Genomic DNA, 23,379 nt, shown 5'->3' on the forward strand with positions numbered 1-23,379 from the left:
GCTTGTGGGACATGGTGGCTTGCAGATTCCTCATGGCCTTGCATGTTTGGGGGCTTCTCTCGCCCCACCCCCTTTTCCAGCCTTGAAGAGGAGCAGGACCAGCCTTTGGCTCAGAGCCGTGGGGGCAGTGGGCTTCCCAGGTGGTGCAGTGGTAAAGAACTTGCTTGCCAATGCAGGAGATATAGGAGACGCAGGTTTGATCCCTGTTGGTAAGATCTCTGGGGGAGGAAATAGCAACTTGCTCCAGGATTCTTGCCTGGAGAATCCCATGGACAGAGGCTGCCTGGAGGGCTATAGTCCATGGGGTCGCAGAGTCAGAGTGACTGAGCGGATGTGCGCGTGCGGATGTGGGCGTGCAGCCAGTTCTTCCACTTCTAGCGGGGAAGACAGAGGGCAAACCCGGCGCAGGAGGGGCGGCCCTGGAGAGACTCTTTCCAGGTTGCTCCTTGTGCCTGGTGGCCCGGCCCCCTGTTGTCAGCCCCAGAGCTCCTGGCAGGCCCTGTTTCCATCTGCTCAGGCGCAGGACTCCAGGGTGGGCAGCCAGGCGCCCTCTCCCCAGAGGCTGGGATAGAGAAGCGGGGCGGGTCCTCAAGGAATGATGTAGTCACCGCGCTTTCGTGTGGGCCCCGGAGCTCCGTGAATTGCCCCTAGTCCCAGCTCCTGTAGCAGGCCTCGCTGCAAACCCACTGCTGCATTGAGAATGAAGTTTTCCGACAGCCTTCTGAAAGGGCTGGCTTCTGGATCACCCTCAAAATGTATCCACAGGTCTGGTGCTCCTGTGCCGTGGCCGTCAGGGTCCAGGGGTGCAGCTGAGTCTCTGTAGGGGTGGGGGGACAGGGTTGAAATAGAAACTTGATTGGGAACCTGTAATGAGTCCACACTGCCAGCGGCGTAGAAATGAAAAGAGCAGCCCTCGGGGATTTACCAGAACATTCCAGCCCTTTCTCATCCCCACCCCCCAACCTGAGCTTCCCCCAAAGAGAACCCTTCCTTGCTAGAGGCACAGCCCCTTCAGGGGGGCAGGGAGAAGCCTTTGCCAGCTGCAAGTCCCCCCTAGCTCAGCTCACACCTTAGAACATCTTGTCCCCAGTGAGCTGGCAGGGGTGCCGGCACGGAGCAGGGGGTGGGGTGGGGGGCTGCCGTATCTAACCGGGTCGATTGTGCATAACCGTCTGGGCTGGTTCATGGAATGTTCCGGGGGCCCCCTGCCCCTCCCTCCCCACACCCACCCACGGACCCCCCCATCCCCAAAGAAAGGAAAATTATTTTTCGTATTGTAAACTTTAAACACGAAAAAGCTGTTTTTAATTTAGCAGAAACTGGCTTGAGTCTTCACTCTTGTGCACATTTGCGTCCTTCAGAGAGAGGCGGAATATGCATGCACGCACATAGGCACGCAGACCCTCACACACACACCTGCACGCAGGCGTCTGACACGCTCATCCGCGTGGTCACGCTCACACCCACAGGTAGCCTGGCTCCTCGGCTTGCGCTATGCACCCATGTGATCGCTCAGGCAGTTACACCCACGCTCCTGGACCAGCCTGCCTCTCCTCCACACAGCACCGTGCAGAGGTCTGGAGCCCGTCACCCCATCACCTCCTTCGCCTTTTGCCCAGGGCAGCTTGGGCACGTAGGGACTGAGTGTGTGGAGATCCCCTCGGCTTCCAGATGTCCTGCTTCCCCGCCGTGGCCCCGGATGCGGCCGGCAGGAGCCTCTCTCCGCACCTGGGCTCGGGCTGTGGGAAAACGCCCTCTCCCGGGACGGTGGGATGGAGGCCCGAGAGAGGGAGGCCAAGTGTGACTTCTGGGGCCTCACAGTGAGCGAGGGCCAAGGGGGCCTCGGGGGAGCCGTGTGAGGTGGGAATCTGCCCCAGACCTGGCTAGCTTGGAAACCCGCCCCTGGCTTCATCTCTGAGAATGCAGCCCCAGCTCCTCTGTTCTCACGGGCCCCGGAGAGTTTGCTTCTCATGGCGGAGCCTCGGCGCACGGGTTTTATTAGGGGCACCTGGCCATGTATCCCAAGAGGCACAGCCTGAACGTTTGTTGCACAAATGAGAGCTTTGGGGGTGGCGGGGTAGGAGCAGAGCCTAACCAGCTCCGGCATCCATGGGCAGGATGGGCCTACAGACCCTAGGGGCAAGAGGGCCACGAAACCATGCTGCTGCCCACAACAAAGGCCCCAGCTTAGTTCTTGTGACTGACCCGTGCTTGTTGCCATCCTAGTGGCCATTTCACCCCCCTCACCAATAGAGCCACGATTTGGTGCTCAGCCTCAGGGGTTAATTTAGGATTTGGCTGAGCCATTCTTGGCAACGTCTTTTGTGGGGGTTGTTGTCAATCTGGGCACATTTCCCAGTTCTGGCCAGCAAGTTTTAAGGAGAAGTCTGGGGTGGGGGTTTCTGGACACAGGAGAAGTGCTATTGCCCCCCTCCCTCCCTTATTATTTCCTACAAGGACACAAGGCCAGGAGCTTCTGCAGCCATCTTGTGGCCATGAGGAGCAAGTTAAGACACACACGGAAATGCTGCCTCCCAGAACCCTGAAATCATGGGGGCACCAGTCCCACCCTCGAACCTCTAACCTCCAGACTTCTTTTTATGAGAAATCACAGTGTCTGTGTTGCTTAAGATACTAGTGGTCAGATATTCTGATAATTGTAATTCAAACAGTTCCAAAATTATAAGTGTAACAGATGCTGGGGTTTCCCCATCTTATGTAAGTCAAGGTTTTAATTTGCAAGTAACAAAACACTGGCCAATTTAAATAGCAAGAACGTGCATTGGAATGTGTTCAGTTCCTCACAAAAGTGGCAGGAAGGCTGGAAAACCAGGCTCAGAAAATGGTAGAAATCAAGAAGGTGAGGGTGCTCAGCTGAAATCATGCCAGGAAACTGGTTGGTGAGGTCATTCCTCCCACCACCACAGGATCCAGATGCCTCAAATGGCACTGCCACTGGCACTCTGCCATAGCTGCCCCTGGAAACCAGATGCCCCTGCCCCAATGCTGTTTCTTTCCATCACTTGGAAACATGCTGTTGGCCCAGCCCATGTCCTGTTGCAATGCATTAGCTGCCCGGGGGTAGGGAAAGTTACTACATCAGCGTGTTAGTCAGCTACTGCTGCTGAGTAACGAGCAAGCGCAACTCGCAGTGGCGCAGAGATGTTTTCTCACGTATCCGTGACTCAGCTTGAGGTCAGGGTGTCTCTTCTGGGCTCCCCTTGGCTGGGCAGCTCTGCTCCCAAGTGCAAGACTGTGGAGTAACCGGGATGCTCAACTCCACCTGCCTTGCATCCTTCTGGGACCAACAGCTTGTTAACCTATGTTCTCCTCCTGCAGTGGTGCCAGAGGACAAGTGGGATCAGGTGAGGCCTCCTAAGACCCAAATTCAGAACTCTTGTGCTATCACTTCTACCCATATTCCTTTGGCCAAAGCAAATAATGTGGCCAAGGTCAAAATCAGGGTTGGAGAAATATCCCCCACCTTGTGCAGGAGGAATGCACAGTGGTGTGGCACAGGGCAGCAGAACATAGAAACAAATGGGAAGCGGAGGCCTGTCATTTGATCGTACCATTGACTTAAACATTCTTTGCAATTCTATGGTGCTTTCAAACTGTGGTTCTGGAGAAGACTCATGAGAGTCCCTTGGACAGCAAGGAGATTAAACCAGTCAATCCTAAAGGAAATCAACCCTGAATATTCATTGGAAGGACTAATGCTGAAGCTGAAGCTCCAATATTTTGGCCACCTGATGGGAAGAGCTGACTCATTGGGAAAACCCTGATGCTAGGAAAGATTGAGGGCAGGAGGAGAAGGGGGTGACAGAGGAGAGATAGTTGGATGGCATCACCAACTCAATGGATATAAATTTGAGCAAACTCAGGGAGATAGTGAAGGACAGGGAAACCTGGCGTGCTGCAGTCCTCCGGGTTGCAGAGTTGGAAACGACTGAGCGACTGAACAACAGCCATTGGCTTGGAGCCTCTCTTGTCAGTGGGGGACCAAATTCCCATGATGGAGACTTCCCAGCCTCCAGATGCTGGGCCACCAGAAAGAAAAGTCAGCTGTATCTCTTCTGCAGACACTATCCCTGAGAAGGTGGGGAACCCTCCTCTTTTACTGTTGAGTAGATTGGGGCTGTGAGTGTCCTGAGCTTCTGGAAAGTGGAGGGGACGCTCTGTGTGTGGAGTTCAGCCGGAGCTCACCCCAGCCTCAGGGCATTGTGGGGTCATTGCCCCAGATATCCCTTCAGCATGGTGGTTACAGCAGGGACTGAACTGCTAGCTCTCCTCCTGCCCTACCATGCCCTAGAGCCATCCCCCTGGGTCCCTGCCTCTCCCCAACTCTAGCCTTCTCAGCAGCCCATCCTGCCTTACCTTCCACCCCTCACTCAGCCTGGGGTGGGAAGCCAAGAGGCCTGGGTCCTCATCTAACCTCTTATTCAATCGCGTAAGGACCGAGCTTCATGTCTGATGTTTCTGACTTCCCATCGCGTTCTTCCCCTTCACTTCATAATCAAACCTGGCTCCTGCTTTGCTTTTCAAAACCGTCTGAGGAGGGCCCGGTTTGGAAGTCAGAGACGGGCCCTGGATGGTTTTCCCCTTGGCCTTCCCGCTCCAAATGGCCTGAGTTCACCTTCAGCAATGTGGGTACCCCAGATTGACTAAGATTCCATATAAGGCAGTGCAGAAGAGCAAGCCGTGAAAACGAACATCTCGAGGTAGGGTTTTGCTTCCCTAACAGTGACTGAATGCTTGCAAGGAAGCGGGCACCGGGTAAGTGCTTTACGTGCGTTGTCTATTTCATCTTCCCGAGAACTTACTCTTGATGCCGAAAGCTCAGCTTCTCTATCTCCAGTGCTGAACTGAATCTCCAAGGCAGAGTTTTAGGTGAAGGAGAAAAGGAGAGCTTTATTACTTTGCCAGGCAAAGGGGGACACAGTGGGCTCCTGCCTTGAAAATCTACATGTCCCCACTTAGAGAGGATAGTGAGAAGTCCTACAGTAACGGTTCAAAGAGGGCATGATCAGCTCGTGGATGTTCTTCTGAGGGGTTGGTCGTGAGGTGAGTGGGGGTCAGCACCATCAACCTTCAGGTTCCAGCTGGCCTGGGGTCTGCAGGCTCGAGGGCAGCATACCACCATCCACTGTTAGCTTCTCCCACCTGGAAGGGGTTTCAGTATCTGCAAAACAGGTCAAAAGAGGGACTTCTGTGGTGGTCCAGTGGTTAGGAATCTGCCTGCCGATGCAGGGGACATAGGTTCAATCCCTGGTCGGGGAGAATCCCACATGCTGTGAAGCAGCTAAGCCCGTGCACCACAGCTACTGAGCCGGTGAGCCTGCAGCTAGAGAAACCACCGCAGGGAAGAGTAGCCCCTGCGTGCTGCAAATAAAGAAAGAAGGAAAAAGAGAGACCCGAGAGAGCTCCCTTACCTCTTCTGCCATATGACATTGCAGCAAAAACAGACAAATAAAAAAAACGGCTCAAACATATGGTTGTGTGTACCCCTTCATGGGAACCAGGACCTTGCCCCAAGACTGTACTGTTTTCTCCCCACACTTTTTGGTGGTGTCACACTGCATACAGGATCTTAGTTTCCCAACCAGGGATTGAACCCACTCTGAGCAGTCTCTTAATCTGGACCACCAGGAAAGTCCCTGCACAATTGTTTCTCTTGACTGTTTCTCCCTTGCCTTGCATCCCCTCCCTTTCCTAATGAACACGTGCTTGAATCTGCCTGTTGGAACTCAGGGCAGGTCATGCAGACTGAATGAAGCCTATTTCCTGTAATCAAACAAATGGGGGTCACAGAAAGACTTTTGTGCACAGCAGCCCCACAGGGTCCTGCTTGGTTTCTGAGGAGCGCAATGATCCACATTTCACATGGGAGGACCGTGAGGCTCAGAGAGGTGAAGTCACCTGCCCGTTGTCACACAGTTGCATTGGCAAGGGCTTAGGCCACACAGAAATGCTCAGGAGCTTAGGTTTTAATTCAGCTTGTGTTTACAAGCTGTATTTTGAGGGATGCTGCGGTGTGGATGCAGGGGAAAGGGCATTCTGGGCAGGAAGACAGCCTTTGCAAAGGCCCTGAGGCAGGATCAGCACAGCTGGATGGGGAACATGAGAAAGGGAACGGTGGGAGAGGACTCTGGCAGAGAAGAAAGGTAGCCAGGCAGAGTTATGGAGCATAGGAGAGAAAACCGTTTCCCGGAGGCAGCAAGAAGTAGCTTATTGACTTGCCTCTGAGCTTACATTCAGATGTGTTCCATACCTCAAGTGGAGCTACTTGAGAATGGGATACTCCTAATCCCTTTGGGAGGAGGATCCATGGCTGTGTGAGTCTAGAGGAAGGAACAGGTCTGCTTTGGGGTCAGGAATGGCTTTCTGGAGGAGGGGACATTTGAGGTGGGTTTTGAGGGACAGATAGGAGTTTCCTAGTCAGAAAATGAATCATTCGACAAACACTTCCTCATTCCCTCTCTCTGTCTAGTTTTGTGTTAGCCCTGGGGATCCAAGGAAACAGAATGAACACAGATGAATATAAAATGCAGCCTAAAGTGCTCAGAGCCATCCACAAAGAACAAGCTTTAGGAGCAGTGAATTGGGTGTGTCTGTGTTCTTTCTGTGTCCCACAGGAAATTCAAGCCTTGGAGCGTATTAGCTGGGTGAACATGCTTTTAGCTTCCAATTTCTGCTCAGTATATAGGGGAGCAGACAGTACCCTAAGACATAGCTGCCTTCAGAGAAAGATATGTTCCTGGGTCGTGAGACACACATCCGAGGGTAAGCTGTAGATAGGGCCCTCGGGGAGGGTCTGTCAGAGGAGAGCCCTGAAAGATGAGAAGGTGCCAGCCATGAAAGGATCCAGGAGAGAGCAGTGTGGGCAGAGGCAACTGCGCATGCAAAGATCTGGAGGTGGAACAGCACAGAAGCTGGGGTGGCTGGAGTGAGGGACCAGGGTGTGCAAGGACCCTGTGGGCCATTGGGAAGAGGGTGGATTTTTTTTTTTCCCTTGAATGACATATGGAGCATGAGATCCACCCCACTTTACAAAAACTGTGAGCTGCTCCAGAAGTCCTGCCCGGGCCACACTGCGTGGTGGAAACTGCCTTTGATGAAGGGAGAAAGTGAAAATGTCAGGGCTGGGTTCTGCCTGGGTCACCAGACACCCTGGCCTCACCCTCCTCGGGGCTGGGGGTCAGTGGAGTAGGAGGAGGGCTTGGGTCACTGTCCGGCCATTGCGCAATAGGCAGCCTTGTGGCTCCCTCTGACTCATCACTAGGGTTTCAGATGGATCAAGTTACTGCCGGGGTGTGGGGTAAATGGGGGTGAGGAGGGCACGCACAGGCCCCTCACCTCTGCCCTGTAGGCATGGTCCCTTGCTGTGGCTGCTGTTACCCCCCAAATCTTTTCTCTTGCATCTTTCTGTGCAGAAACAGGCTTAATGCAGCCATATGTAAGTGATCAGGGTAACCAGCATTTTTTGAACACTTATTATGAGCCAGGCACTTGACACATGTTAACCTCATTTAAACCTTACAAAACCCGGTGTAGAGAAGGAAGCTGATCTCTGCTGTCAGGTCTGAGTTCCAGTCCTGGTCTGGCACTTAACTTGCCATAGGCAGCTGCTGTCCCTGCTCTCTGTCGCTATTTCCTCTCCAATCTTACAAGATGGTGGCAGGAACTCGAAGTCACATAAACAGAATGCCCAGCCCCTTATCTGACTCCCAGAAGCTCCAGTCTCAGTGCTATGGAGAGAAGATGGATTTCAAATCGACTCCAGTATAAGAGAATGGGGACTGATAGCTCAGCGGTTAAGAATCCGCCTTCCAATTCAGGGGATTGGGTTTGATCCCTGGTCAGGGAACTAAGATCCCACATGCTGTGGAGCAAATGAGCCCTTATGTCACAACTACTGAGCCTGCATGCTTTGGCGGCTGTGCACCACAATAAAGAACCTGTGGTCAACAATGAAGACCCAGTGCAGCCTAAAAAAAAAAGAGAGAGAATTATAACTGAAAAGGCAGGAGTGTCTAGCTTCAGGAATGGCTAGATGCAGGAATTCAGACAGTATCTCTACCTCTGGTCCTGTTTGCTTCTGTGTGGGTTCACTCTTAGGTCGCCTCCCTCTTTCTCTATTTTTCTGTTTTATTTATTTATTTCCTTTTGGCTCTGATGGGCCCTCATTGCTGTGCAGGCCTTTTGTCTAGTTGCGGTGAACGGGGGATACTCTTTGTTGCAGTGTGCAGGCTTCTCTGCAATGGCTTCTCTTGTTGCGGAGCTCGGGCTCGAGAGCATAGGCTCAAGAGTTGTGGTGCATGAGCTTAGTTGCCCTGTGGCATGTGGCATCTTCTAGGACCAGGGATCAGACCCATGTCTCCTGCACTGGCAGGCAGATCCTTTACCACTGAGCCACCAGGGAAGCCCCTCCCTCCCTCCCTCTCTCTTTTTCTTTTGTTTGTACTTGGGGTGTGCTGCTTGGAGGATAGTTCCCTAACCAGCGCTCGAACCCAGGCTGTTCAAGTGCAAGCATGCAATCCTAACCTCCAGACCACCAGGGAAATCCCCAGGCCTCCTCTCTTCAAGTGGTGACCTCTGGCTCTGCAGTGAAAGTGAAAGTCACTCAGTCGTGTCCGACTGTTTGCAACCCTATGGACTATACAGTCCATGGAATTCTCCAGGCCAGGATACTGGAATGGGTAGCCATTCCCTCCTCCAGGGGATCTTCCCAACTCAGGGATAGAACCCAGGTCTCCCGCATTGCAGGCGGATTCTTTACCGTCTGAGCCACCAGGGAAGCCCAGAGGTCTGTGTTATCCTTCAGATCAGCTACCCAAGCAAAGATAGTGCTTCTCTTTCCCATGCTTCAGACAAAAATTCCATACTTGTATCTCACTGAGCAAACTGGGTCACGTGCCTGCCCTCATCCAATCATGATGGTCAGAGCAGTGGCTCTGATGATGGGCCAAGACTTTCAATTTTAGGGGGAGACTTTGTCGGGAGAGTGAGTCATGAGACCAACACTACCACAAATCAGAGACTGAAACTTAGGAAGTGAAGGGCAGTTGGTTGTCAATACCCCAGATAGGGGGCAGACACTTGGTAGGCAAAAAGGCCAGAAGTCCAAGAAAGTGCTCAAAACAATATGAACAAGAAGGATAAAAAGAGCAGTGGGAACTTGCCTGGTGGTCCACTGTATAAGACATTGAGCTTCCAATGCAGGGGACCTGGGTTCGATCCTTGGTCAGAGAACTAGATCCTACATGCTGCAAAGAAGACCTGGTGCAGTCAAATAAATAAAAATAAATATTAAAAACAGAGCAGTGGCAGCCCCTAGTTCAGTCACTCAGTCGTGTCCAACTCTTTGTGACCCCATGGACTGCGGCATGCCAGGCTTCCCTGTCCATCACCAACTCTTGGAACTTGCTCAAATTCATGTCCATTGAGTCGGTGATGCCATCCAACCATCTCATCCTCTGTTGTCCCCTTCTCCTCTTGCCCTCAATCTTCACCTGCATCAGGATCTTTTCCAAGGAGTCAGTTCTTCGTATCAGGGGGCCAAAGTATTAGAGTTTCAGCTTTAGCATCAGTCCTTCCAATGAACACCCAGGATCGCTCTCCTTTAGAATGGACTGGTTGGATCTCCTTGCAGTCCAAGGGACTCTCAAGAGTCTTCTCCAGCACCACAGCTCAAGAGCGTCAATTCTTAGAAGGACCTGTGCTCGTTTCCTCCCGCTAGAACTCCAAAATTACAACTTGCTGCTGAACAACCACTGAGAGGAGCATGTTGGATCACACTGAAAAGATCCCCCATGTCCACGGGCAAAGGAGGAGGCCCAGCAAGATGGTGGGAGGGGCGAAGTTGCGTTTAGAGTCAAACCCCATACCAGCCAGAGATGCTCCGAGGGCTCAAACAAAAGCTTGCGAGCACCAGGTCCCAGACACCCCACAGAGACTGAGCCAGACCTGTGCTTCAGTCTCCTGTGGAATTATAGGTCAGCAGCGGCCCGCCGCAGGGGCAGGGGCTCTGGCTGCAGCAGACCTGGTCACACAGCGTGTGGCATAAGCCCTCTTGGAGGAGGTCGCCATTAACCCCACCAAGGAGCCACCAAGCAGATGACCCACAAACTGCAGAACAATTATACCAAAGAAATTCTTGCACTGTTAAGAAAGTTCCAGGACCCACAACAGAGGTCTCAACCTGGTGATCTGGCAAAGGGACTAAGAACTCCCAGAGAATTTGACTTTGGAGGGCAGTGGGATTTGTCCATAGAACTTACACAGGACTGGGGAAACAGACCCTTGGAGGGCACAAACAAAAGCTTGTGCACACCAGGACCCAGGAGAAAGGAGCAGGGACCCCACAAGAGACACCCAGACTTGCCCATGGGTGTCCAGGAGTCTCCTGTGGAGGCGTGGGTTGGCAGTGGCCTGCTGCAGGGTTCGGGACACTGAGTGCAGCAGTGCATGAGACCTTCTGAAGGAGGTCACCACTATCTTCATCACCTCCACCGTAGTGTGGTCTCAGGTCAGCCAACAGGGAGGGAACACAGCCCCGTTTTCAAGAGAAAACTGGATTAAAGATTTACTGACCATGGCCCCGCCCATTAGAAAAAGACTCAGTTTCGACCCCCCCCAGTCAGTCTCTCCCATCAGGAAGCTTCCATAAGCTTCTTATCCTTGTCAGAGGGTGGACAGAATGAAAACCACAGTCACAGAAAACTAACCAAGCTGATCACATGGACCACAGCCTTGTCTAACTCAATGAAACTATAAGCCACGCCATGTCGGGCCACCCAAGACGGACGGGTCATGGTGGAGAGTTCTGACAAAATGTGGTCCACTGGAGAAGGGAATGGCAAACCACTTCAGTATTTTTGCCTTGAGAACCCCATTAACAGTATGAAATGGCAGTTCCCAGAACATTCCAAATTAAAATGTGTATGTATTTAATGTGGACATTTAATTAAACTGTTCCGTTCCATTCTGTCGCTCAGTCGTGTCCGACTCTTTGCGACCCCGTGCACTGTAGTCTACCAGGCTTCTCCGTCCATGGGATTCTCCAGGCAAGAATACTGGAGTGGGTTACCATTTCCTTCTCCAGGGGATCTTCCCGACCCAGGGATCGTACCCGGGTCTCCCGCATTGGAGGCAGACGCTTTAACCTCTGAGCCACCAGGGAAGCCCTTATTATTAAACTGTTACCAGATGTAAATAAAAGCATGTTTGGAAAACGTTGGTGTCCCACTATGATTTCCATCAGTGTCCCCTCCAGCTATCCCTCGCCCTGATAAAAAGTGTGCTTGTTATGGAATTACAGGTACCCCAGATTCCCCTGGCTGCCCCTCCTGATTTCTGCCCTGCCCTTACCCTGAAATCCCTAGAGTCTCCTGAATATAAACTTTCGACATTGGTGGTTTTGGTCCCTCTGCTTGGGTAGGAACAACTAGGTGTCAGAGTCCCCCCCTCCTAGTTCTCCCCCAACCCCCAGGTCATTGGGGAGACTCTGCTCTACTTTCACTGCTGAGTCTGGGTGGGGTTTCTGGACCTGTCCTTTAGCACCCGATGAAAAAGCTGGACTTCCTTGAGTAAAACTGAACTGGAGAAAACTACTGAAGCTCTGTAGTTCGTTTTCCGAGCTTAAGGATCCAGAGAATAAGGACTGGAGAGGGCATAGGAATAGGGAAATAAAGGTGTTAAGGATGACATTGGGATTTGGGGCTGGGGACTGATCACACACCCCCAAACCATGGTGGCCACAGGAGCCTCCTTTCCTAACATTCTCCTCTAACTGAAAGTGGCTCAGTCACGTCCGACTCTTTGCACCCCATGGACTATACAGTCCATGGAGTTCTCCAGGCCAGAATACTGGAGTGGGTAGCCTTTCCCTTTTACAGGGGATCTTCCCAATCCAGAGATCGAACCCAGGTTTCCCGCTTTGCAGATGGATTCTTTAGCAGCTGAGCCACAAGGGAAGCGCACTCTCCTCTTTACCCAGTACTAGTTTTATTTTCCACATCACATTTCTCTCCATCTGAAAAGTTTTTGGGTCACTTATTGGTGGGTTTTGTTCCACTCTCCTCGACTCTGCACCCTATGAGGGCAGGGACCACGACGTCCTTGCTCATGACGTTTCCCCAATATGCCTGGCATACATAGGCGTTCAATAAATGAATGAACGCATGCATGGATGAGCAATGCCCTGAACTGGTGTCTGAGCTGAACTGGTCCGAGCCGAGGCTCAGCCTCGAGAGCTACCTGTCCTTGGAGTGGGTGCTTGCTCCAACCTGGTGACCTGGAAGGATCTGCCGCGAGGAGTCACTCTCTCGGGAGCGCCAGTCCGCTCCCGGACCATGGCCAACAGCCAGACAGCCGCTGTCCAGCGGGCCAGGAGACGGTTCACTGCGCCTGCGCCGAAGTCCTCGCCCTCCCTCTCCCACCTCGCCTTCTGGCCTCTGAGCTTGCCGCCGAAGCGCGCGCATGCGCCATCACCCCCGCGTCGCGCGCCTCTCCTGTGCGCACGCGCCGCTCTCGCGCCGGCCGACGCGCCTGCGCACTGCCCGCCGCCCGCGGGTCTGGTCGGCGCTTGCGTGGTGGCACCGGCGAGTGGGGGGGCGAGGAGGTGGAGGAGGAGGAGGAGGAGGAGGCGGCGGCGAGAAGATGGCGACTTCGAACAATCCGCGGAAATTCAGCGAGAAGATCGCGCTGCACAACCAAAAGCAAGCGGAGGAGACAGCGGCTTTCGAGGAGGTCATGAAGGACCTGAGCCTGACGCGGGCCGCGCGGGTAAGGGGGCTTCCCTCGCCGACCCCTCTGGGCCGGAGAGGGAGGGAGGGGGCGCGTGTCCCGCGCGTGCACGGGGCGGGGGGCGCGCGGCGGGGGCGGGGCGCTCGGCGGGGGCGGGGCTTGGCCCGGCCCCGGGAGACAGGTGTCCCCACGCCCCGGGCGCCGTGGGCGGGGACAGGTGCCCCCGCAGCGTCGGTACCTGAAGGGGCACAGGTGTCTCTCCATCACTGCTGCCCGAAGTGGGGGACAGGTGCCACTACCTCACGGTTACCTGTATGAGCAGGAGCCTCCGCGTCGTTACTAGCTGGAGGGAGCAGGTGCCACTACATCACGGTTACCTGAGGGGGGAAGGTGTCCCCACATTGCTGCCTGGTGGGTCCTTTTCTGTCACTGCTCCCTAGGGGAGGGATGCTGAGGTGCTTGAACTGGGTGCTGCTTGCCAGCATCATTGCTGCCTGGGAAGCTGGGGTCGGTGCTCCTATTTCATTGGTGCCTGAAGGGGACAGCTGCCCCCACACCCTTGCTGCCTGAAAGGACAGGTGTCTCTGTGTCATTGTCATCTGTGCACTCACTCCCTGAGTGTTGGGGGAAGGACAGGTGCCCCTACTTGCAGACCTGATGTGGCATAGGTGTTTCTTCCTTTTGGAAATCTGAGGGAAAGGTCTGGCGCCTCCCATGTGGGGGCCTGAGTGGGGTCAGGGAGGCAGATTGGGCTCAGTCTTGGAGCTTGGAGTGGCGACAGCTGCCCCTTCCCCACGCAGCCCATATGGTGGGGACCAGGTGTTGTTCCTCCCACAAGGACAGGGGACAGCTGGCCACAGATGGCCCCTGGCCCCTCAGGACCAGGGCGGAGGGACAGTTCTTCCTCAGATGGCCGGTGCATTTGGTGTGTAGGGGCAGGCCAGATGACCTGCCAGCCTCACCTGGAGCAGGGGCTTGGTCGTGGCTGGGCTTGGGACCTGGCTCTCCTCTGGGCCCCAGCTCTCTGGCGACCACCGTTAAGTGCCAGACTCTTTGGGTCTCGGTGTCCTCCTTTGTGGAATATGTCTTGCAAGCCCTTCCTTGTGGTTGAGGGAGGGGAGCATGCTTTGCACAGGTGGTAGTAAATCTCTTCTTTGATCTTGCAGAGGGATGGGACCTCCATGCTGCACGCTAGGGCCTTGGGGAGGGGTTGAGTGGGAGCTGCAGACACCTGCTTCACTGGTTTCTGGATTTGGCACCTGAGTTGATTGTCCTTGGGCTTCTCTGGGGCCTCAGATGGTAAAGAATCCGCCTGCAATACAGGAGACCTGGGTTCGATTCCCGGGTCGGGAAGATCCCGTGAAGGGAATGACTATCCACTCCAGTATTCTTTTATTATTATTATTATTTTTTACACTCCAGTGTTCTTGCCTGGAGAATCTCATGGACTGAGGAGCCTGGCAGGCTACAGTCCATGGGGTTAGAGAGAGTTTGACCCGGCTGAGCAACTAACATTTGACTCTCCTAGGCAGACCCACTGTACCTTTGTGATGTGAGCCTCAGTCTCTGATTCCTCGGGTGGGATTTTGGGGTGATATTATTTTTTTTAATAAGTTGCTTGTTTCTCTTTGTGATCACGACCTTAAGACTGGAATGTGTATCTCCATTTCTATGCATTTGTTCAGCACATATCAGTTGGGTGCTCACTGTTGGGCAGGTCCTGCCTGTCCCTGCTCCAGGATGTGACTGGTGAATGAATGAATGACAGTGTGCAACCTGAGTGTCCTCCATACGTCAGGATTTCTAAGGACACGAGCGTCCACTTCATCTTGTCTCCAGCATGCAGCATGTCCTAGTGCGCAGTAGGTGTCCAGTGTATGTGGTATGACAGGAAGAAGGGGTCACACTGATTTGTGGCAGTCTTTGGGTTTCAGTTATGAGGTTGGAAGTGAATTATTGTTGAAAACATTTCTTTAAAATAACAGCTTTTTCAAGATATAGTTTGTGTATCATATAATGCACTTATTTAAACTGTATAGTTCAGTGGTTTTTAGTATATTTACAGGGTTGTGCCTTCATCACTGCTAATTCCAGAACGTTATCATCACTCCCGTAAGAAGCTCCTCACCCATTAACAATCACTTTTTGTTTGCTGCTCCCCCAGCCCCCTGGCAGCCACCAACTTTTCTGTTTTTGTGGATTTACCTATTCTGGACGTTTCATATAAATGGAATCATCCAAAACGTGGCCTTTTGTGTGTGGTTTCTTTCACTCAGTGTAATGTTTTTGAGGTTCATCCACATTTTAGCATGTATCAGGAAACTTCTTTCCTTTTTATGTGCTAAGTTGCTTCAGTTGTGTCTGACCCTGTGTGACCCCATGGACCATAGCCCGCCAGGCTCCTCTGTCCGTGGGATTCTCTAGGCAAGAATACTGGAGTGGGCTGCCACATCCCCCTCTTTCTTTTTTATGGCTGAGTAATATTCCTGGGTGTGGACAGACCACATTTGTTTATCCATTTATTGGTTGAAACTCTCAAATATAAGTTTATCTATTTTGGCTGCGCTGGGGGCTTGTTGGGGCCCGAGGTCTCTCCAGTTGCCATGTGCGGACTTAGCTGCCCCACGGCGCGTGGGATCTTAGTTCTCTGACCAGAAATTGAACTCTCAGCCCCTGTATTGGAAGATGGCTTCTTGACCACTGGACCATCCGGGAAGTCCCTAGAAAAGCTTTTTTAAGATTTGCAGACAGCAGTTCCCTTGGCCCCCGGTAACCATTTCCCATCTCTCTGTTGGCTTCCTTTACATTGGCAGTTGGGGAGGTGGGCCCTGGGCAGAGGTGAGCTTATACTGGGTTTTTGCAAACAGGGCAATGCTCTCTTTTGGGGGCAGTTCTGTCCTAGGGGACATTGGGCAGAGACATTTCTGGTTGTCTTGACGGGGCAGAGAGCTGCCCCTGGCGTCTAGTGGATCGAGAGCAGGGGTGCCGCCCAGCACCCCACAATGCACAGACAGTGATCAGGCCCCAGCTGTCAGCAGTGCCAAGGCCGAGAAGCCTTTGGTTTGGAGGAAACACTGTGTGGGCGGGGGCGGTGTGAGCTATGTACCCGGGCAGATAGTTCAAAACTCTGCGCCCACTGTGGGCGGACATTTGCCTGCTCCTGACACTGGGCTGGGCCAGCTGGTTCCCCATCCGTTCCCGCGACTGCCTGTGGCGCGCGGTACAGCTTCAGCGTGTGGTGCAGGTCAGCAAGCCTGCTTGGAGCAGGGTCTCCTCCTGCCCACCCCCCGTGGCCGCAGCCTGTGTGCTGCCTCCACCTGCGGTCAACACCAGGAGTTGCCCTGCACCTGCAGACGGGTGGGGCGTGGCGCAGCTGGTGCGTCCTCTTCTCAGTGGAATCCCTCCGGTCAGCCCGTCCGCTCCTGGGCGAGCAGCACCGCTCGTGTTGACGTTGGTCTGCTCACAGTCTTCTGTGGTGATGGGTGTGCCCACCGAGCCTCCTCTTGTGACAGGGCCGTCAGCAGGTGTTGAGCCTGGGGGTTCATCCGTGCTGTCACGTTACCCCAGGGCACGGACCCCAAGGGCTGGGTCGGGTCTGGGGATGGGGAGTGAGGTCCACTTGTGAGTAACAGGGTAGAGGGGTGAGTGCGTGAACCTTCCTTCCTCATCCTTGGACTTGGGCAGCCTGATGTGCAGGGAGGGCTTAACTGGACAGTGACAGTCTGCTGTGTGACTTGGGGTGGGTTTCTTAACCTCTCTGAGCCCCAGAATCCTCATCTGTGCTTACTGCACAAAATGACATGTTTCTTTGCCCAGCATATCCCAGAGACAGTGCTAGGTACTAGGTTGCTGTTCAGTAGCTGAGTCATGTCTGACTCTGCGACCCCAAGGACTGCAGCACACCAGGCTTGCTTGTCCTTCACTGTCTCCACTGTCTTCACTCGTGGCCATTGAGTCGGTGATGCCATCCAACCGTCTCATCCTCTGTCGCCCCCTTCTCCTCCTGCCTTCAGTCTTTCCCAGCATCAGGCTCTTTTCCGAGGAGTCAACTCTTTGCATCACGTGGCCAAAATATTGGTGCTTCAGCTTCAACATCAGTCCTTCCAGTGAATATTCAGGGTTGATTTCCTTTAGGGTTGACTGGTATGATCTCCTTGCTGTCCATGGGAGTCTCAAGAGTCTTCCCCAGCACCATAGTGGAGCCAGCAGCATATTGAGGCATGTGAGGACCATGTTCTTGGAGCTCCAGCATGGTTTTAGCATGGGACAGGAGAGAATTGCTCCAAATTAACAAGGCAGATGCTCTCAGAGAGAAGCAAATCCATGTGCTCGGAATGGCTAGGGCAGGAGGCTGACGCTTGGACAGTGAGACAGAGCCCCCTATGCCGGGGAGGGTTGTCCCTTGTGAGGGAGGCAGATGCAGAGACCCCGAGGTGAGAAGGGCTTGGCACGGTTGTAGCTGCATGTTGAGAGAGAGGAGAGATGAAACTGGCCCCTGAGCGAGGGGCCCTGGGAAGGTTTGTGACGATCAGCGGCGTGGTCCTTTGCTTGTTTTTGTAGCAGCTTTATTGAGATATCATTCCCAATACGTTCCGACCAGTCATTGAAGCTGTCCCATTCAGTGGCTTTTACCATATACACGGAGTTGTGTAACCATCACCCCAGAGAGAAACCCCGTCCCTGGGACTTCGCTGGCTTTCCAGTGGTTGGGACCCCACACTTCCAATGCAGGGGGGCACAGGTTCAGTCCCTGGTCGGGAAACTAGGACCCCACATGCTGCTTGGCACAGCCGAAAAATGAAAATAACAGTGAGAATAATAAAATATCAAAAAAGAAATACTGGGAAAAAAAAAAAAGAAACCTACGTCCCCATTAGCAGTCACTCCCCAAGCCCCGGGCAGCCACTGACCTGTTCTCCATCCCTGAGGGTTTGCGTGTCCTGGACATTTCAGAGAAATGGAATCATGCGAGATGTGGCCTCTTATGTCTGACGTCTCAGACATAAACTCAGCATGTTTCTGAGGTTCATCCGTGTTGTAGGGTGTATCAGTCCTTCCCTCCCTTTTAAAAAATAGTGGTGAAACATACAAAACATAAGTTACCATCTTGACTGTCGTGAACAGTTAGGTGGTGTTATGTACTTCCTTCACCATCTCTTGCTGTGTTACTCTTTTTGACAACTTCTCTGTTTCTGGCTGCACTGGGTCCTTGCTGTGGTGTGTGGCTTCTTGCTGTGGTGGTTTCTCTTGTTTTGGAGCCTGGGCTCCAGGCACAGGGCTTCAGGAGTTGTGGTGCACGGGCCTAGTTGCTCCGCAGCATGTGGGATCTTCCAGGACCAGGGATCAGACCCGTGTGCCCTGCATTGGCAGGCGAATTCTTTACCACTGGGCCACCAGGGAAGTCCCACTTTATTCCTCTTTAAGCTGAATAACACTCCATTGTGTGGAGGCACCATGGTTGGAGCATCCATTCGTTCATCAGGGGACGCTTGAGTTGTTTCCACCTTTTTGGCCATTGTGAGTAGTGCTGCCATGGGCACTCCTGTCCAATTGCCTGTATAGACGTAGGTCTTCCTTTCCGTTGGGTGTCTGTGCCACGGAGTAGAGTTGCTCGGTCAAGTGGTAACTCTCTACTTGATCATTTAAGGATGCTTCGTGTCTTACAAAGATGGCCAAGAACTGAATGGGCAGGAGAGGTGAGAAGGGAAGCAGGCAGATGGTGAGAGGCCGCTGTTAGCCTCGGGTTGGAGAATGGAGAAGGTGGCCATGGCAGTGACCCAGAACAGTGGGTATTGGTGATATTTTGGCAGCAGAGGTGACTGAATGTGTGGGTGGATCGGATGTGGGAGGTGAGGGCAAGGGATGCGGGCGAGTCGCCCAGTTGCCAGTGGCTCAGGACACAGGGGGCTCTGCCTGTGACCGATCACTGAACATCCCAGGGAGCAGCGCCTGGGCCAGGAAAAGCCTGCCTGTAAAGCGGTCCATGGGGACCCGGCTGGGGCTGCTGGCTCTAGCTGTGCTGAAGGCGGGTGTTCTCCGGGTCCTACCCTGTGACGGGGGTGGCTCTGCACAGGCTGTTGGGAAAGCAGGCCCCTGGGCCGCAGCCACCGCGCAGTGGTGTCTTGGGTTAGCTGAGTGTAGAGGCCGCCCCCAGTCCTGGCCTCCGTCCTGGCTTTGGCACTGTTTGCCTCTGTGCCGGCTGCTTCGAGTGTCTGGTGCCATCTGCAGCCTTGACACACACACGCTTGCACCCAGGACTCGCCGAGCTGCTCTGTGGAGAGGATGGCATGCACCGTCGCCCGCCTTCAGAAGGCCCCAGCAGTCTCCTTGCTCTCCAGCTTATGAGCTGCCTGCCCAATAGTGGGTGGAATGGGGGCCTTGAATAGGATCGGCCCCATCCAGCTCTCCAGAACATGTGAAGTGAAGTGTTAGTCACTCAGTCGTGTCGAATTCTTTGTGACCCCATGGACTATAGCCAGCCAGGCTCCTGTGTCCATGGGATTCTCCAGGCAAGAATACTGGAGTGGGTTGCCATGCCCTCCTCCACAGGATCGTCCTGACCCAAGGATGGAACCCATGTCTCCTGCATTGCAGGAGGATTCTTTACTGTCTGAGCCACCAGGGAAGCCCAGTAACCTGTGAGCATGACTGATTTCTGAAAAAAGTCTCTGCAAATATGAGTAGGTTAAGGATCTTTAGGTGAGCTTGTCCTGAATTTAGGGTGATCGGATGACTGGCACCCTCACGAAAAGAGGAGAGGACACAGACTCATTTTGGAGAGGCCGTGCACGACGGAGGCAGAGACTGGAGTGTTGTGGCCATGAGACAAGGATGCGTGGAGCCCCCAGAAGCTGAAAGAGGCAAGACAGGATCCTCCAGAGGGGTTGTGGCCCCGCTGACACCTCGATTCTGGGTGTCTGGCCTCCAGAACTGTGTAAAAATAAATTCCTCTTGTTTTATGCCCCTGCCTTCCCCCCATTGGCAGTCACTTATGATGGCAGCCCCAGACACTTGCCCCTGGTGGCAGAGTCCAAGTACCTTGCGGAAGCCGCCTTGAGGCAGTGGGCCTTAGGGGTCGCCTGCAGACGTGCGCACTTGTCTCCTCTGGCAGCTCGGTCAGCCATGCTCTCCTCAAGGCCTCGAGTGGACCTGTCATTTCGCCCGTTGCCGGGAACTGGGGCCTCTCACTCTGAACTGGGCCTGGTGGCGACGGTGGACAAGCCGGAGAGAACAGCAGGAGCACGGGCCCTGGGGCAGGAGCAGGCATCGAGTGGCAGGTGGGGTCTTAGTTCCCTGACCAGGCATTGAACCCATGCCCTGTGCACTGGAAGAGCGGAGTCTTAGCCGCTGGATGGGCAGGGAAGTCCCAGGAGAGGGCATCTTGTTGTCACGGAGCTGACCAAGAATGCAGTCAGAGTGTGGTAGGGGATGGGAGTTCCCTGGCAGTTCAGTGGCTAAGACTCTATGAGCTTTCACTGGCGAGGGCCTGGGTTCAGTCCTTGCTCAGGGAACTAAGATCCTGCAAGCTGCCTGGCATAGCCAAAAAAAAAAAAAATTTATTAGAGTGTGGCAAGGGTGCGGGGTGAAGATTTTGGGTGGGGGGTCCCGTTTGCTCTTTGCAGTCTTGGCTCCTGCTCTGTGCTGGGCACCAGGTGGTTTTTGCTCAACGCCCCCGCCCCGCTGCCAGCCCGTGGAGAAGAGGTGTCTTCTGTGTCTGTGGGCCAGTGGGGCAGCCGAGGCCCAGAGCTGCATCCCAGTTGGGAAGAGACAGGACTGGTGTTCAGCCCTGGGATGAGCATGTAAGATATGTCTGAAACAAGGAATTAAGAACACAAACTGGAACCTTCTGTTGCTCACAGGACTCTGCTTGGCCCCACTCGGGCCGTGGTTTCTCTGAAAGATGACTCAGTTTCTCCAGGCACACTCACACTTCTCTTTTGACTTGGACCCTGGAGTCCATATTTCCTGCCATTACTTGTCCTTGTCTTGGAGGCAGCAGGCTTGAGACACCATCACGCACACCTCTGTGCAAGGCCTACGGCTCTTCTCCCCGGGAAAGCCAGAGTCCCTGTGGCTGACACGGGACGTGCTTCTAGACAAATTTGTCCAGTGGTCCTTTGAAAGGAGGCTGTCTTTGGGGAGCCCTGGTTCTGATCTGACCTTTCCACTCACACATCCTTAGGGGACTGATGAGTGGCCCTGCCCATCTGGGGTCCTGTGTAGAGAACCCTTCCGAAGCTCATGGCCAGCCCAGGGCCTCAGCACTGTGCTGAGTAGTGACTTTTTTTTTTTTTAAATAAAAACTATAAAACAAAACAACACTGTAGTGGCCCTTGCCTCTTTCTTTTTAAATATATGTATATTTTTTATTTAGTTAGTCGACTATGCCGGGTCTTAGTTGTGCTTGGGACCCTCAGTCTTTGCTGCGGCGTGTGGGATCTTGAATTGTGGCAGTGAACTCTTCGTTGTGGCATGTGGGATCTAATTCCCCGACCAGGAATTGAACCCAGGCCCCCTGCACTGGGAGTTCGGAGTCTTAGCCAAGGGACCACCAGGGAAGTCCCAGAGTGACCTTTAAAAAAAAATCCTGGAAAAAAATCTAGGTGAAATTCACATAAAATGAACCACTTTAATGTACATTTCGGAGGCATTTAGGACATACAGTGTTGTGCAGCCATCACCCCTTTCTAGTTCCAGAACATTCCCATCACCCCAGAAGGAAATCCCGTCCCCGTGAGCAGTCACTCCCCATCCTCCCCTCCCCCAGCCCCCAGGAACCACTAATCTGCCTTCTATCTCTGTGGATTGGCCTTCTGGACATTTCATGTAAATGAGTCCTTACAGTGTGTGGGCTTTTTCTGTCTGGCTTCTTTCACTCAGCATGATGTTTTTGAGGTTTATCCACATTGCAGCTTGTGTCAGAGGGCCATTCCTTTCTGTGGTCAGATGATGCCCAGCCATGCGGATGGGCCACCTTCAGTTTATCTTTTACCTGTTAATGGGTACGTGGACTGTTTCTGCTTCCTCACTGTCACGAATGGTGCTGCTGTGAATGTGTGTGTGTAAGTGTTTGCACAAGCTCCTGTTGTTACCTTGTGGGCATATGCCTGGGAGTGGAATTGCCCGGCTTGTTGATTGACTAGGTGGTCAGGGTGTGTAGTGCTGGGAGGACCCATGTGCTGGGGCGATCCAGGAATGCTTCCTCGACCTGCAGTGGGTGTGGAGCCAGATATGTCCGTGGCTGGGTGAGGGCCAGGCATGGGAGCCCAGGACCTGGCTCCAAGGCCACCTTCTCATTCCCTTGACCGGGCCCCACGCTTAGAAATTTGTGTTTCGGGACATACCAGCAGCCGCTAACAAACGTACAATTGACAGAGGTTTCTGCAAGGAGCCCAGCCCTCCCTGTGTGTATGGAAAATTAATATAATTGGGTCCCTTCTGTTTATTATAAAATGCCAGCAGGGACCCACTACATTGATTTAATAACCTGTTAATCCAGGGTTCGACAAGCTATGCCTGTTTTTTGTAAAGAAAGTTTTATTAGGACATGGCCACGCCCATCCATTTATACCTTGTTTATGGCAGTAGAATCATTGCGGCGGAGACCTGTTGGCCTGAGGAGGTGCAGAGAGCTGCCATGTGTCCCTTCACAGGAGTTTGTCAGCCCTGGGCCAATGAGTCTCACCCACAGTTTGAGCCCCTCTGACCTAGAGCAACAAGGAAGGTTGAGAAGGTGGTGGGCAGTGGTTCTGCCACTCTTGGGGGTTGTTGAACCACCTCAGAGTAAAAGGATGCAGATTCCTGGGCTCCCCCAAGATCCTGTTTCTGCAGGTTCTGGTGGGACCCCGAGTTCTGAGTGGGGATCTGAGGACCCTGCCACACAAGCCTTGCTGGGAGGCCCAGGCAGTGGGGTCACCACGGCTTTGCCAGGCCGAGGGAGATGGTTGGCCTCCATCGGATGGGTGAACGGGCTGTCTGGCCCTTGGTGAGTGGTGGTGTGGTCACTGTTGGTCCATGTGGCCAGGGAGGGGTCTGCCATCACTTCCTAAGTCTGGCCTGGGTGCAGGGTCAGTGCCTCTTCTTGACACAGCGGGCCTTCTGGTCCTGGCTGGGGTTACTGGGGTTGCTCAGGTTACTCTGGGTCCGAGCAGGCCCACTGTGGCTGTATTGGAAGGCTGTGTGCTGGCTCTCCTCTGCCGTTCTTGGCACCGGGAGCATCCCGATTTCAGCTTGGTGGTATGGTCTCCCTACCGTGCTGTCCATGAGAGGGTCGGGATGCAGAGTCCTTGGTGTTGGGCATTTCTTTTTAAACAGGGACCTTTTAGAACGTGTCCTGTGTATGTCAGGGGTGGGGTCTGGCCTGGGGAGAGACTGGCCTGACCGCAGTGGTGTGTGTGTTAATCTCTCAGTTGTGTCTAACTCTTTGCGACCCCATGGACTGTAGCCTACCAGGCTTCTCTGTCCATGGGGTTCTCCAGGCAAGAATACTGGAGTGGGTTGCCATTTCCTTTTCCAGGGGATCTCCCCGACCCAGGGATGGAACCTGGGTCTCCTACATGGCAGGCAGATCCTTTACCGTCCGAGCCACCAGGGAAGCCCAGTGGGAGCTCACTGGTGGAAGCCATCGGAAAC

At 53.7% G+C, this 23,379-nt stretch overlaps 1 protein-coding gene across 7 annotated transcripts in view; it reads left to right on the top strand.

Moving 5' to 3' along the window:
- The first annotated feature begins 12,607 nt into the window (after nucleotides 1-12,607).
- Nucleotides 12,608-23,379, top strand: part of CRTC1 (CREB regulated transcription coactivator 1) — an 85,376-nt gene continuing 74,604 nt past the window's right edge. For 4 of the 7 annotated variants that reach the window (XM_088839205.1, XM_055428750.2, XM_088839206.1 and 1 more), the window contains exon 1: nucleotides 12,610-12,786. In XM_088839205.1, the coding sequence (XP_088695331.1) occupies nucleotides 12,661-12,786 (126 nt within the window). In that variant the 5' untranslated portion in view covers nucleotides 12,610-12,660. Of the gene's footprint in view, nucleotides 12,787-23,379 lie in introns of all 7 variants that reach the window. The other 3 variants (XM_055428751.2, XM_055428752.2, XM_088839209.1) reach the window with 2 other exon arrangements.

The sequence above is a fragment of the Moschus berezovskii genome, chromosome 8 (genome assembly GCF_049115385.1).
Source record: "Moschus berezovskii isolate FMDL1 chromosome 8, NW_MosBer_1.0, whole genome shotgun sequence".
Lineage (NCBI taxonomy): Eukaryota > Metazoa > Chordata > Mammalia > Artiodactyla > Moschidae > Moschus > Moschus berezovskii.